We start from the raw sequence: 13,595 nt of genomic DNA, 5'->3' as shown, positions 1-13,595 counted from the left end.
AATATGAGATATAAGTTATTGAGCCATGGCAACAGCAACGCTATAAGCCCCACTATGACTAATAGAAACACTTATGCTTTTTATACCTGCGGAGACTGCTGCTGCTTTAAGTTTACCATGCAAATTAACTTGTGGCGCGCCTACACTATCATTAGCAACCTCAATGTCCAACAAAGGAGCACCAGCACCCGAGGATGGTATCTTGCCGTAAGAAGAAATAGCCTTAAAGATTGCTTCTTTAGCAGACCAACGTCCACTAAAACTTGCTTGGGGATCGGGACGGCTTTGGCAATAAGCAATTTCAGTAGGTGTGAAATTACGTTCAATGAAGGTAGTATTATCAACGTTGATAGCACTGGTGAGTTCAACGTCAACACCCATACCCTTTTTTCCAGCTTGTTGTTCTGTAAGAGAAGCAAGAATATTTTCTGTTGCTCCAACTTCACCAAAAGTAGGAGCAGGCTGAGAAGCAGAGCTCTCAGTAAAGTGCCATGATTTCTTTTCTTTAGAGTATTCCGTGCGAGCATTAGGGTTTAGGTAAACTGTGTATTCTAAATCCTCGGAATATGGAGGTTCATTCTTCAATTGAACAAAGTCATGAACACCAGTGAGAGTATCATGAAAATAGCGGTAAGCCTTGGCATTACGCTGGTTATTCTTGGCCTTATACTCATTGTATTGGTTTTCATCAAGAGCACCGAGAACATAGTCAGGATGAAGAATCAAGATTTCACCACCTGCTTGACCGAAACCGAAAGACTTTAGAAGACCGGCCTTCAAACCATCAGTTTGAATTGTATGACAGGGATAAACAATATAGTCATTGTCTTCAAGTAGTGCATCGATATTATCAGCGTTACGATTTCCGGGAACAATACCGCTATTTAAGCATTGCATCATACCATTCGCCATCCAAGCAGCAGCAGGGCCCTTGGGATGACCAGTAAGATACTTTTGACAAATAGCTAAGAGAGCATTACCTTCAGTACGACCGAGATGCTTCATTTGGGTATTAATGACACGCGTTTCATTCTTATCATTTGCCTTGGTGGAAGTACCATGGAAAGAGACAACGCCAACATCGTCAATTGTGAGGCCAAAAACAGCAAGTGCACCACGTAAAGGAGAGATGCTTGAATCATTTTGATAAAATTGGTGTTGGAAAGTAGCTAATGCTTCCTTTTCTTGACGTTTGGCTTGCTTGTGAATAAGTTCAGTGCGCTCTTCAAGCCATGCTTTAATGTTTTCTTCGGCTATCTCGCCTGCATCCTTGAGTTCTTGCAATTCCTCTCTCAGGTCCTCATATTCACATTCAACCCAGGCCTTGATTTGAGCACGTCGACGGTTGATTTGCTTGGCACGGTAATTAAAATTGAGCATATGTGAGGCACCAGTAGACTTGCTTTCACGAGCAGTTGTCAAAATACCAGCACCGGGAGCTGGAACAGAACGGCCTTCTTTATCTGTCGCTGTACTGCTAGAAGCAATGATACCGTAAATAGGACAACCAATTTCAAAAGCAGTTGTGGCTGTCATCAAGATAAGAGTACCGGAACCATGGGATTCAGTAAAACCATTCCTAGTTGAGGTGGTTGGACGGGAAATTTCCGAAGGATCACGACCCCTAGCAATTTCATCAACGGCATTAGAGGTGGCCTTCATATTGGCAAATTCATAACTGGATTCTTCAGTGGTTTCTTCAGATGAACCAGCAACCATGATTTTGGCCTTTCCAGCCAAAAGAGATTCACATGCCATTTCAACTGAGACAGCAGCAGTAGCACAGGCATTAACAGGTGTCTTGATAGGGCCAGACGATGAAATTAACAACATGTTGATCCAAGCGGGCATAGTGTTGATTTGAGATTCTTGGAGAATGTCACTTTGAACTGGCCTGTCCAAGAAACGATCACGATAGAAACCCCTAATTGAAGATTGGCCACCCACGCCAGAACCAATGGTATTACCCATTTCAGAAACATGAATATACTTGAAGAATTCATAGGGATCGGTTATACCGGCTGAGACAAAAGCTTCAACAGTTGAAACAATATTATAAACAGTGACAGGATCAACTTGATCAATAATATCCTTGGGAACACCGTAGCGAGCCGCATTCCAACCAGTAGGAATTTGACCAGCAACAAGTCGATCGAAACGAAGTGCCTTGGGAATAAATAAAGTAGCACCCTTATGAATGCGAACAAACCAACTGCCATTTCCGGATTCGTAAATGTCAGCCTTATCACCTTGTTGATGTTTGAAATGTTCAGCCTCTTCTGCGGAACATTCAAAAGGCTCAAGATCGTGATCAACAACAACTTCCTGCAATAGCATTTTCTTATTGGGATCATAGCCATCCATAATTTCGGATTCTACGAAATAAATAGTATGAAAGTAAGACAAATGACAGTTCTTACGTGCTTTGCATTTTATAAAACGTCTACTTACCGATGAGACGAACACCAGTATGCTCCAAAATCTTCTTCTCATACTTAGCCTTTATATCTTTATCCTCAACAGGTTCACCTGTAGCAGTGTCAACCCAACCAGTATATTCCTTGCCATTCTTCAATCGAACATTTGAATGTTTTATATAACCCATCATCCATGCAAGCTCAATACAACCTTCGAGAGAGAATTTACCGTAAGCCTCCATCTCCCATCGAGTTCTAGCATTACCCCAAGGTGAGACTTCACCAAAACCTGCAACAACAATGACCTTATCAAGATCCAGCATACCCTTCAGGTAATTGACGTGCTTCATATCATCATATGGCTTCAACCTGGGAAAAGCAAATTTCATGTTGGAACGGGGAGCAACAGTACGCGGTAAATATTTACGTTCTGCGTCTTCACCAAAGATCGTCTTATAATCAAGAGAATTTTCAGCATCAATGGACTTACGGATCTCAGCAGTCTCGCGTATCTCAGCACGAAGCTTGTTGGTTACTTCTTTGAGATTGGGGATGAACTGAAGACCACCATTGAGATCAGCATAGACTGGCTCGCTTTGACAAATTTTCGTAATTGTGGGATGCATCAAGCCAAGAATATTAAAGGCCATTTCTACAGTAGAGAAAGTTCTGACACCAAGTTTCTCAACACCTTCGGCAACAATATTACTGGCATTCATCAAACCAGTACCTCTGGTCCAGCCGATAACTGCACCAGTGATACAGAGATAGTTCGCCCAACTTTCAGAATACCAGCGTTCGAAAAGTGTCTCCAAGGAGATCTTAGATTCACCATAGAGACCGTCACCACCGAATGTTCCATGGTTGGGAGATAATGGTAATATCACTTGAGCGGGTCGTGCGGTATATCCATTCTTTTGCTTGTGAGTCTTAATATTACCCAAAATACGCAGAAGGTTGGTCAGCATAATACGATGAGCAAGTTCAGATTTAGAGTCAATACTGTCCAATTCGCGGCCGTTTTCTGAAATGGCTGCGAAGGGAATGACATAATCGAGATCCCAGTTAAGACCATTGGGACTATAAATATATTCTACCAAGGCATCTACATCCTTCTTAGCGCCCTGATTGAAAGGAACTAAAACGAGTTTTGAACCCTTAGCACCAAAGGTCTTGTAAATATCTTGGAAATATTGAGTCACTTGAAGACTAAAACGAGAAGTGGTGACAATAACCTTGGCACCACCAGAAAGGAGACCTTTCAAAACTTCAGAACCAATAGAGTCTCTTCCTGCACCAGTTAACAGTACAAATTTATCTGAGAAGGTAATGCCCTTTCCAGACATCTCTCTCAATGCATCAAGATAAACAGAGGTAAGCTTCTTGCTGAACTCCCATCCATTGCCAGGAACTGTAAGACTCTTTCTCTTGAGGTGCAAGAATGGAATGGTTTCCTTCAAATTCTCAGCTTGGTTTTCAGCGCTGAAGGCTGCATTTTGATTCAACACATTGCTGGACATAGACATGGCACGAAGAATATCACCATAGGCGTTTTCCATGAGCTTCTTGTCATCTTCAGTTGCATTATTTTGTCTCTGAATTATTTCATAAATACGGCCAAGATTACGTTGGATTTGTTGATAGTTTGAGTATTTAGAGATTTCTGAGCCTGCAGTCATATCTTTGACATAATCAGCGAGGTTTTCTTCGTTAGGACGGGGAGTTTCAGTGTATTGAATACCACCCTTCTCGGTGACAGTAGTCTTTGGGCAAGTAGGAGTAGCAACACCCTTAAAGCGGGGCTTTTCAAGCAAAACTTCAGCGCATTGTTCAATCAAAGCTTGACAGAAATCTTTAGCAATGTCGTAAGTCTTGCTCTTATCACCAGCTGAATTTTCGATTTTATAACGAATAAAATCGATCATTTTGGGGTGAGCACGATTCATTATGCTGATACACTTCGCGGTAACCTCACGATCAACAACAGCTAATTTATCGAAAACCAAGTCGTACCACAATTCTAACGCATCTTGGCGAGCCCAATTCCAGTAGGAATCATAATGGCGAGCCTTTAAGGGAGAGAAAGAGGGTTTGATACCTTCTGAATAAATATCACCGTGTTCTGTTAACCATACGTCGAGTTCAGCTTGTAATTTTTTATTGATTAGCTTCTCTTCTTCGTATTTCTTCGCACCTTCACGTAGATCTAACTGAAGGTATTTGGCATATAGATTAAGCTGTTGATAAATCAAACTATCTTGTTTGGCTTTCAATGCTTCAAGATCGGCATTATTAATCATAGTAACAGCACCAGCAGTAGTTACAGCAGGACCGTTCGCGGAATTTGCACCTGAGCTTGAGAGAGAGATGCCCGACTTGGAGGCATATGCAGAAGCCACTGAATCCAACCAGGCCTTAGCATCAGCTTCAGAACCAAGACGGTTAGTAGGTTCCATTGTCACACCTACAAGGAGAGCCGCATCTGTTCTTCCACTACCCAAACCGTAGGTCATGTTGAGGTACGTTTTGGCATTGTTCAAAGTAAATCCGCCAGGCATCTTAGAGCCAATTAACTTAGCAACGAGACTGCTAGTATGTTTACCAAGATTGCCATTGAATACACTGCTCAACGCAGAGCCCAATTCTTCTAAAGTGCTTTCTTCAGCCTTTTCAGGAACAGCGTTGTTGAATTCCTTTTGCATATCACCAATGATTTCGTTTTGAAGAGTAGATTTGCCACTTACAAGATCCTTCACTGATTTGGAAAGAGGAACTTCTGATATGGACTTCTTCAATTTTTGAGCAACAATGGCATGAATTACCTCACTAGCAGTAACAGGAATATCACTAACAGCGCTAACAGGACTTGACGTTGCAGGTGCTGCTGCAACAACAGCTGAAGTAGCCGGAGCAGGGGCGGCATTAGTTGCAGAGAGGGTAATACCAGAGTTTGCAGCATAAGTTGTTGCTACTGTATCCAACCATGATTTAGCTTCAGCTTCGGATGCCAATCGAGCAGGAGGTTCCATAGTAACAGCAACCAAAAGTGCACCATCCGTACGACCAGAACCTAAGCCATAAGCAGTACTCAGATAATTCTTTGCTGTATTCAATGTAAAACCACCAGGCATTTTAGAACTGATCATTTTAGCTATCATGCTTCCAGTATGTTTACCCAAACCTCCAGAGAAGGTGCCGTTCAAAGCAACGGAAAGGTCTTGCAAAGATACTTCCTCAGCTTTCTCAGGAACAGTATTGTTGAATTCTTTTTGAAGATCACCTAGAATTTCATTTTGAAGAGTAGATTTACCACTAACCAAATCCTTGATGCTGGAGGCCATAGAAACATCATTGATGGGTTTCTTCAATTTCTGAGCAACAACAGAACATAAGACTTCCGCAGTAGTAATTGGAACGTCTACTACTGATGTAGCTGGTGCAATTGGCGCAGCCGGAACAGGTGCAATGATTGCCGCTGGCGTTGGTGCAAGTGTAGGAATTGCTACAGGAGCCGGTGTTGACGCTGAAGTAGAAGGTTCATCCTTCATTTCAGCCACGTCTTCAAAGTCGTAGTAAATATCCTTGGAATCTTTTGATGTACAAAGGAGTTGGCGCTGATAATTTAGAGCAGTGTCATAAGATTGATATTTGAGAGCCAAGGTACGGTTAGCCATACCCTTAAGGACTGGAGCTGGACCAACTTCCACCAAGCGTTCAATATTGAACTGTTTGAAAAAGATATCTTGAGTTTCAATCCAACGAACTGGTGAAGCGAACTGATAGGCAAGTAACTCAATCAAAAGTATATAGCCCAGTTGTTGTTGTTGTACAGGAGTAGCGTACTTTTCCTCAGACCAGTTATTAAGGATGTCACCAAGGCGAGAGCTAGAAGTTAAGCGGTAGACATTTTCAATGTATTCCTTACTAATATCAAATGGCTGAGCAACCAGATTTGGGATGAATTTTGACTTCAATTGAGAAACGTCAATATTGGAAGGATCAAACTTCTGAAGCAGGATCTTACGATAAGGATTGACACCATTAATTAAAAACCTGGAGTGGAAAGGAACATCAATACCAGAAAGTGGGATAGTAGCTTTACCACGTTCGAGATGAATGAAGCCATCGGTTTGCTTCAGCTTTGTCTTTTGGAGAGCAGTATCAATTACATTGTTAAGCTTATTCTTAACTGTTTCTGCAGGTTCAATGCTGAGCATTTGTTGTACATCAATCTTACTGCTACTGATTTGATTCAATACATTTGCAAGAGTATCCAAGTTTGTAAGATCTCCGGCTGCAACGTATTGCCAGTTTTCAACATTGTAGTTGACAATTTCCAAAAGGCCACCATTACGGCTAGCAATGCAGTCTACAACAAATCGGAGAGTAGCATCATCAAATGACTTAGACACACGAGAGGGATTGACAGCAACCATACTATAATCAGAACGACTTAACTCATCTCGTTTAACTGCGGATTGCATAGCCATACCACGATAAAAGACGACATCGACCAAGGTATTGATTGGTAGAATCTTCGCAACAGCAGCTAAAGCAGAGTATTCGCCAAGAGAGTGACCGGCAAAGGCACAATCTTTTTGAATCAATTCTTTAGAACGCATATCCTCAAAAGCAGCTGTCTCCATTAATGTCAAGGCAGGCTGAGTAAATTGGGTGGAATTGAGCAAACCGTTGGAGGAAATAAACTTATAAAATGGTGTGTATTCATCGATTTCAGGGAACAAACGCTTGCTTTGAACTGTACCGTCATCTGCAATGACATCGTGAACCATGCTCATATAATTCTGACGCACCTTTTCGCCCTTTGGTCCACCGAAATAAATGACCTTTTCTTTAGGATTATTTTTTACAATATCAATAATAGAGAATCCATAATTCTCCAAAAAGTGTTCATCAGCTTGATCCCAAATAGCTTTGGCGATAGGAGAGCGTTCATACAATTCCATACCCATCCCTTTTTCTTGGGAGCCTTGACCAGTAAAGACATAAGCAGTGATCGGTTGTTCGACTTCAGAAATACCTTCGAGAACCTTTTCACCGCTCTGATTTATTGTTTCTACCTTGATTATTTTACGGCCGTTCTTCATACCAATATGTGATAGTTTGGTTTCAAGAGTATCGTTAGGGAAGACCATACCAACAAATTTGACATCATACGATACGACACGACGAGGGACATTATCAGCAGCAAAGATTTCCACGAATTTACGAGCAGCGGCACTAGTCCACATGCCATGAGTAATTGTGCTGGGGAAACGGCCAATATCAGCAAAGTAAGGGTTAACATGGATAGGATTGAAGTCTCTGGAGATGTTGGCATAGGGTTCATTGGAAACAGGTGCATGAACGACAGACTGATAAATGGAGCGATCAGGGGTGATGGAATAGCCGCCATTTGCAAAGTAGTTTGCCTGTTCGATTTCCTTCGCATGACGTTTCAAGAATTCAATGACTGGATTACCGTAACTTTCTCCGGATTCGTATTCTATACGAGCCACCTCAACAAATTCCTTGGTGGAGACTTGCATTGTGACAGAGCCGAATGTCTTTACAGATGAGTACATATTGCTATTCTTGTACTTGAGTTTGCTTTCCAAACGGAAAATTAAAGAATTTCCAGGACCAACATTATGCTTTTCAGCTGCATCAGTCCAATGAATCCAGTCCTTGGATTTGAGAATGGCCAATTCCTTCTTTCCTTGAATATGATATTCCATCGGAGCTTCCGCCTTATTCTCAAAAGTTGTCTCGTAATCAGTGAATTTGCCACGATAGAGGGATTGACTAGCAATTTCCATGACAGGTTTGCCATCGCGAATAATCATACCCTTGGATTTAACGAGTTTTCCAGATTGTGTATTCACTACAGCAATGATGTTTGCTTCAATATCAACAACATCACCAACTTTAAGGAGATCTTCACCTTCCATCATACGGAAATTAAAACCAGAATGAACAAGTTTTAATAGATCGCCCTCAGCAATTCTAGGGAAAAGACTCTTCATGATAGCCTTCCAACCAAAAACAACTGCAAAATCCATTGGCGCTCTTACAATGTCATGGTCGCGGTGTCCATAAAGTTCGGCTTGATTTCCAACCGCTCGGCAGAATTCTGCAATATCTTCATATTTGACCACTTCGTTTCTGTAAACAATCTTCTTATCAACATCCATATTGATGAAGTCTTCATCATTATCAAAACCGTACCAAAGTTTAAAGTAGAACTGTTTGATTCGTAGATTTCTACCATCCATAATTTCATGAATGGGTGCATAACCGATCTCAGGCTTGTAAAGATACTCAAAACGTAAGGGTAGAGTATGGCCTTTGCATTGTTCGAGCAAAGTCATACTGATTCTGTCACCCTCGGCTATGATTTTGATAGATGTTTCATACTGTGTGCTGGGTCCGTTGCTGCTCCAAGCACGTCTATCTTGAATATCTACAGAAATAATATCACCATTCGACTTTGATGATGAAACAATGACTTTTTGTCCATGTCGAGGTCTACAGACATGTCTAACAATATTGTCCGAGAACTTTTTGTACTGTACAATGAAGGGTGAGGTTAACAAAGCACGCAACCAATTGTAGTGAGGTCCAGCAATGGCTTCTATCCATTCGTCCTCAGACGGTAAATCGTCAGATTGAACATCATAAACTCTTTCAGTTTCCGTTGAAATTGTGGGCTGAATGGCTGTTGCTTTGATAGGTACACAGCTAAGATACTCTGCTTTGGGAATTGGCTTATTCTTGTAGAACTTTTCCTTAATGCTATGAATATGGCTTTCATATATATCATCCAAAATTTCACCAACAGGTTGATCAACGGCATTGACATGCTTAGCAGCGACAGGCCCGTGAAGAATGCAACAACGTTGAATATCTTGGTCAACTACAGCAGCAAGATCTTCGGACTGCCACAAAGAGTCCTTCTTGAACCATACTTCAAAATCATTGTCCATGATGGGAATGAAAGGTACAGGCTTCTGATTTGGACGCTTACATAATGAGAGGAAGTACATAACATCTTCAGACGTGAGAAGTTGATCCTCACTCTCTGGGTATTCTTCAGTGAATTTTTCCACAAATGTCATAGGTTTGTCTAATTGTTCGTAGTTTTGGAGGATAGACGGTTTCGAACTGTTGCAGAAACGCTCTTCAGCCCTCAAGATGAAATCGCCAACCAAGTCTCTTAGAGTGATATCGATCCAACGGCATTCTTGTTTCACATAAAGTAGGCTGATCAATCTATGGATTACTTCTGAATATGTCATATCTTCCAAATCGGCTGCTTCTCCTGTCTTTTTCTGACCAAACCAAACTTTCTGAAAATCACTGTTTAATCGCCTGATAAGGTAATCCTTCTTCTTCAGTAAAGCAGGTAGACGTTTTTCTTTGGGTAAACTGAAAATGGTGTCATCAAGCTCTTTCCATAATTTAACGCCACGAGTAGCTATTTTATGAATAGGTTCGCCCATTTCAGAAAGAACGGTAATAACACCACCAGCAGGCCCCTTATAACTTTTTTCCCATTCGCTATCAGAGACACCAGGGGCATCCACCATGGCTTGTTTAGCTGCGGTAGAAGCTAATCCTTCCTTAGCAACCATCATACGTGAACCAAAGAGAATACCATCAAAAGGCATAGGAGGATAACCAAATGCTACAGACCAGTCACCATTCATGTAAGGTAAAGTGTCCTCAGCACCACCGAAACCAGAACCACCAACAAGGATAATATTGGATTGACGACGAATAGCGGCATAGGTTTCGAGAATAGGTTGATGGAAATCTTCAAAACCATGATGGCCACCTGCACGACCACCAGTCCACTGCAACATAATTGGCATCGTGGGATTGGCAACTGCAATAGCAATCACTTGGCGGATAGCATCGATACTACCAGGCTTGAACGCAACATGACGAATACCAGCAGACTGAAGGTTAGCAATAATTTCATTCGCATTATCAATACTGGGAACACCTGCAGCAATACAGAGGCCTTCCATGGGTAAGCCCTCTTTACGCATAACCTGCACAAGAGGATATTGGAAGCCCCACTGAAGAACGTTCAAAAAGATAATGTTTAATGTGATACCTTCTCCAGGGCGTGTTAGCTGCATAATCTTATCCACCTTGTCACGGAGAACCTTTTCGTTGAAATGTCCACCACCAGCAAGTTCTACATGATAGCCTGCATTCATAACGGCAGAGACAAATTTTTCATTTACCGTACTAGGAGTCATACCAGCTACCATGAGCGGTGGTTTGCCCAACAAACGAGACATCTTCGTATCGATATGGATACGGCCACTATAAATTGAAGGCGGGGGAGGAGAGGAGTTTAGGACTCTTCTTATTCACTTTACTACTAGCTATTTTTGTGAAGAATAAAATGATCAATTTTACCTGCTGGTCTCGACCAGTTTAGGTTGGTAAAGGTTGGCCCAGTTAGGTGAATATTTAATCGATTGAGCGTTGGTATCGAAAAGATCAGCTTTGTAGGATAAATCATCATTGGCTCCTTCCAAAACGCCTGCCAATACCACTTGTACACCTGTACCCTCTTTATTGCGGTGTGTTAAGCTTCCAATGCCAGAAACTCCACCAGGTCCGAAATCGACAATATGAGTTAAATTCTTTATGGGAATTGCTTTTTCCCAGTCGACATGTTGTACACAGATCAACTCGACTAATTCTTTAGTAAGATTACTGATGCCCCTCAAATCATTTCCTACATTCACGATGTAAAATTGTTTAGTATCTGTATCACTCCTTTCTAGTTCTCTGGTCTCTTCCCCATCCCGCCCCCAAAGCCCCACTTTGCAAGAATTCACGCTCCTACCTGAATTCATAGAAAAAACGGGGATTTTCAAATCAGCAGAGTCAAACATCAAGCCATTCTTTTGAACATCCTCCATAATAATGTTGACAGTTGATTTTAAGTAGACACTGTGGAATCGAGCAGTGATAGGCAAAAAGCGAGAAGAGAATTTAAGCTTGCGCTGGGAGTGAGGAACGCGGGATTGATCAAGGCCAGAGGGGGCCTTGATCTTACGCAGTCCAAGATTTAAGCCATACAAAGATTGAGGAGGGCCAGTACAGACAAAAGAAACAGGGCCATTGCGTAAAGCAACTTCGATTTGACGATCAGTTTCTAAGTGAGAATTGGTTTCATTGACGAATTTGATTAATTGATCTTCTTTCAGACCTGTGACAACAAGCATAGGTGTAGGATTGCCTTCATTATTGCTAGCAGAGTCTTCAATGATGGTTGGGCTCAAGGTGAAAATGGGATATTCTTGTTGTGCTCTGGTGCCCACCCAGAAGAGGAGACGGATAGCTTTCTCTACATTGTCTATAAACTGCTTTTCGGAGCATGAGGCAGAAATAACAATAGAGCTAATAATGCCTTGACTATGACCGCTTGTACCTTTTTTTTTCCATGAGGAATAACAGATCAGCTATTATGTTCACTGCCGGTCATTGATGAGGATTAAAAATAAAAGAAAGAAAAAAGTACTCACCTTTCCATAAGCTCCTGAGCTCATCAAAATCAATATCCATGACCCGTGTCATAATATAATAATGTAAGAGTTGAATCAGTCCAATCAACGGCAAACTGACAGGTGCACAAAGAAGGTATTGTACATCAGGCCTGACTTCAGCATTCTCCAACCACTGTAATAAGTCAAAGCCTTTCGGGTGGGCATCTTTAGCCTCAAGTGTGCGTGCTTCTTCGTGTAAGACAGCTGACATTCTTTTTACCACGTCCTTCACAATAGGCCTATATGTGTCCCAAATCTCTACTAGTTCGTCAAAATATTCTTCAACATTGCCCTGTCCACCGAATATAGCAAACAAATCAGCTTTCCCTGCTATTGCTGCCTCGTACAATGCTGATTTTTTGGTCGATCTATGTTCAAGTGCTTCCATGCCTTTTGTTTGCAGTAATGAAAGTGTTGAATAATACGATTTGATGATGGACTTTCTCGAATCAATTGTCAAATCACGAGTGATAGCATGCACATTGTCCTCTTTGACATAATGTTCGCAGAAGTAGTTGAAGAGATGCGAAGTGATCTTATAATAAACTGGCTCATGGATAGCACGGTTGGCAGCTAATGTTAAAAATTCGGCCATAAGGTCAATTTCATTTGATATTTCGATGGCGTCTTCAAGAGAGAGATCCTTTTTGAGTTGTTCAGTAAATCCAGCGAGGTTGTCTGGCACAAGGAGAGTAATCTCTGTCTCTCCATGTTTAAATGACACAGGACGAACTGATTCTTCAATAGATGACATTGCCTAATATTATGTATGCTTTAGAAGCTGATGGCAAAGGGAAGTTTAGATGTATGTACACGTAAAATACACGCTTTATTCCTTCTTTTGCTAATACCTTTTTTGGTTTTCAAACAGAAACAAATTAAGAATAAAACAAAAATGCAAGATGGTATCAAAGAATTAAAAAAGAGATATAAACGGTAAAGATGAAAAAGACACGCCCGTTAATAATAATTGTATATACAAAGCTTTATTCCCCAATAAAGATTGTAAAGGGCGTTTTCGTAGATGTTAGGCAAAAAGATGTACAAAGGAATGAAGAGCTGTCAGGCCAAAAAAAAGTTGATTTAAAGCGATCAATCGTTAGACTCCCCAAAAGTTGACAGAAACGTCAAAAGAAAATTTTTATGGCATCAGAAACATTAGGATTTTTTGGATGACCGACTGCTCAGAAAAAGGGGTTCTTTTTTGATAACGAGCAGCAGGCTTCATTACTTGGTTACTATTCCCCATATCAAAACTTATGTCGTATACTGTAATTGATAGCAGATTTAAAGATTTCTTCAATGCAGATTTAAAGTTCGCATATTATGTGTAACTGAACGCCTTGGCCATCCGGTCGTCTGCGTCCAGTTATAATACAAGCAAAAGCCAATGGAAAAGGGTATTGAAATTTACATTTCACAGTGAATTGCTTTTCGTTTAAACTGCAATAGATTATGATGCCAGTCCTGAAATGATAAGACGAATATAGTTACACATATGGGTTGAGTAGAAATTGACGTGTCCCTCATTGACAGACCTGTCGTGTTGTATTACAGGAACGGTGTATCTAATCGAGCATAGCTCTTTACAAAAGTAGGCTGTATA

General features: G+C 41.2%; 1 protein-coding gene across 1 annotated transcript; it reads right to left on the bottom strand.

The window, feature by feature from the left end:
* Positions 1 to 15: 15 nt before the first annotated feature.
* On the bottom strand, positions 16 to 12,743 carry BDF20DRAFT_910341 (fatty acid synthase; the record flags this gene model as incomplete). The annotated part of the gene is made up of 5 exons (XM_053083696.1): positions 16 to 2,375; positions 2,452 to 10,754; positions 10,851 to 11,175; positions 11,287 to 11,874; positions 11,969 to 12,743. 5 exons carry the CDS (start codon positions 12,741 to 12,743, stop codon positions 16 to 18), a joined length of 12,351 nt encoding a protein of 4,116 aa, XP_052939149.1.
* Positions 12,744 to 13,595: the final 852 nt, after the last annotated feature.

Source organism: Mycotypha africana, assembly GCF_025528875.1.
Source record: "Mycotypha africana strain NRRL 2978 chromosome Unknown BDF20scaffold_2, whole genome shotgun sequence".
In the NCBI taxonomy this organism is placed as follows: Eukaryota; Fungi; Mucoromycota; class Mucoromycetes; order Mucorales; family Mycotyphaceae; genus Mycotypha; species Mycotypha africana.
Note: the sequence above shows the minus strand (reverse complement) of the source record. Positions and strands in the feature narration are given on the sequence as shown.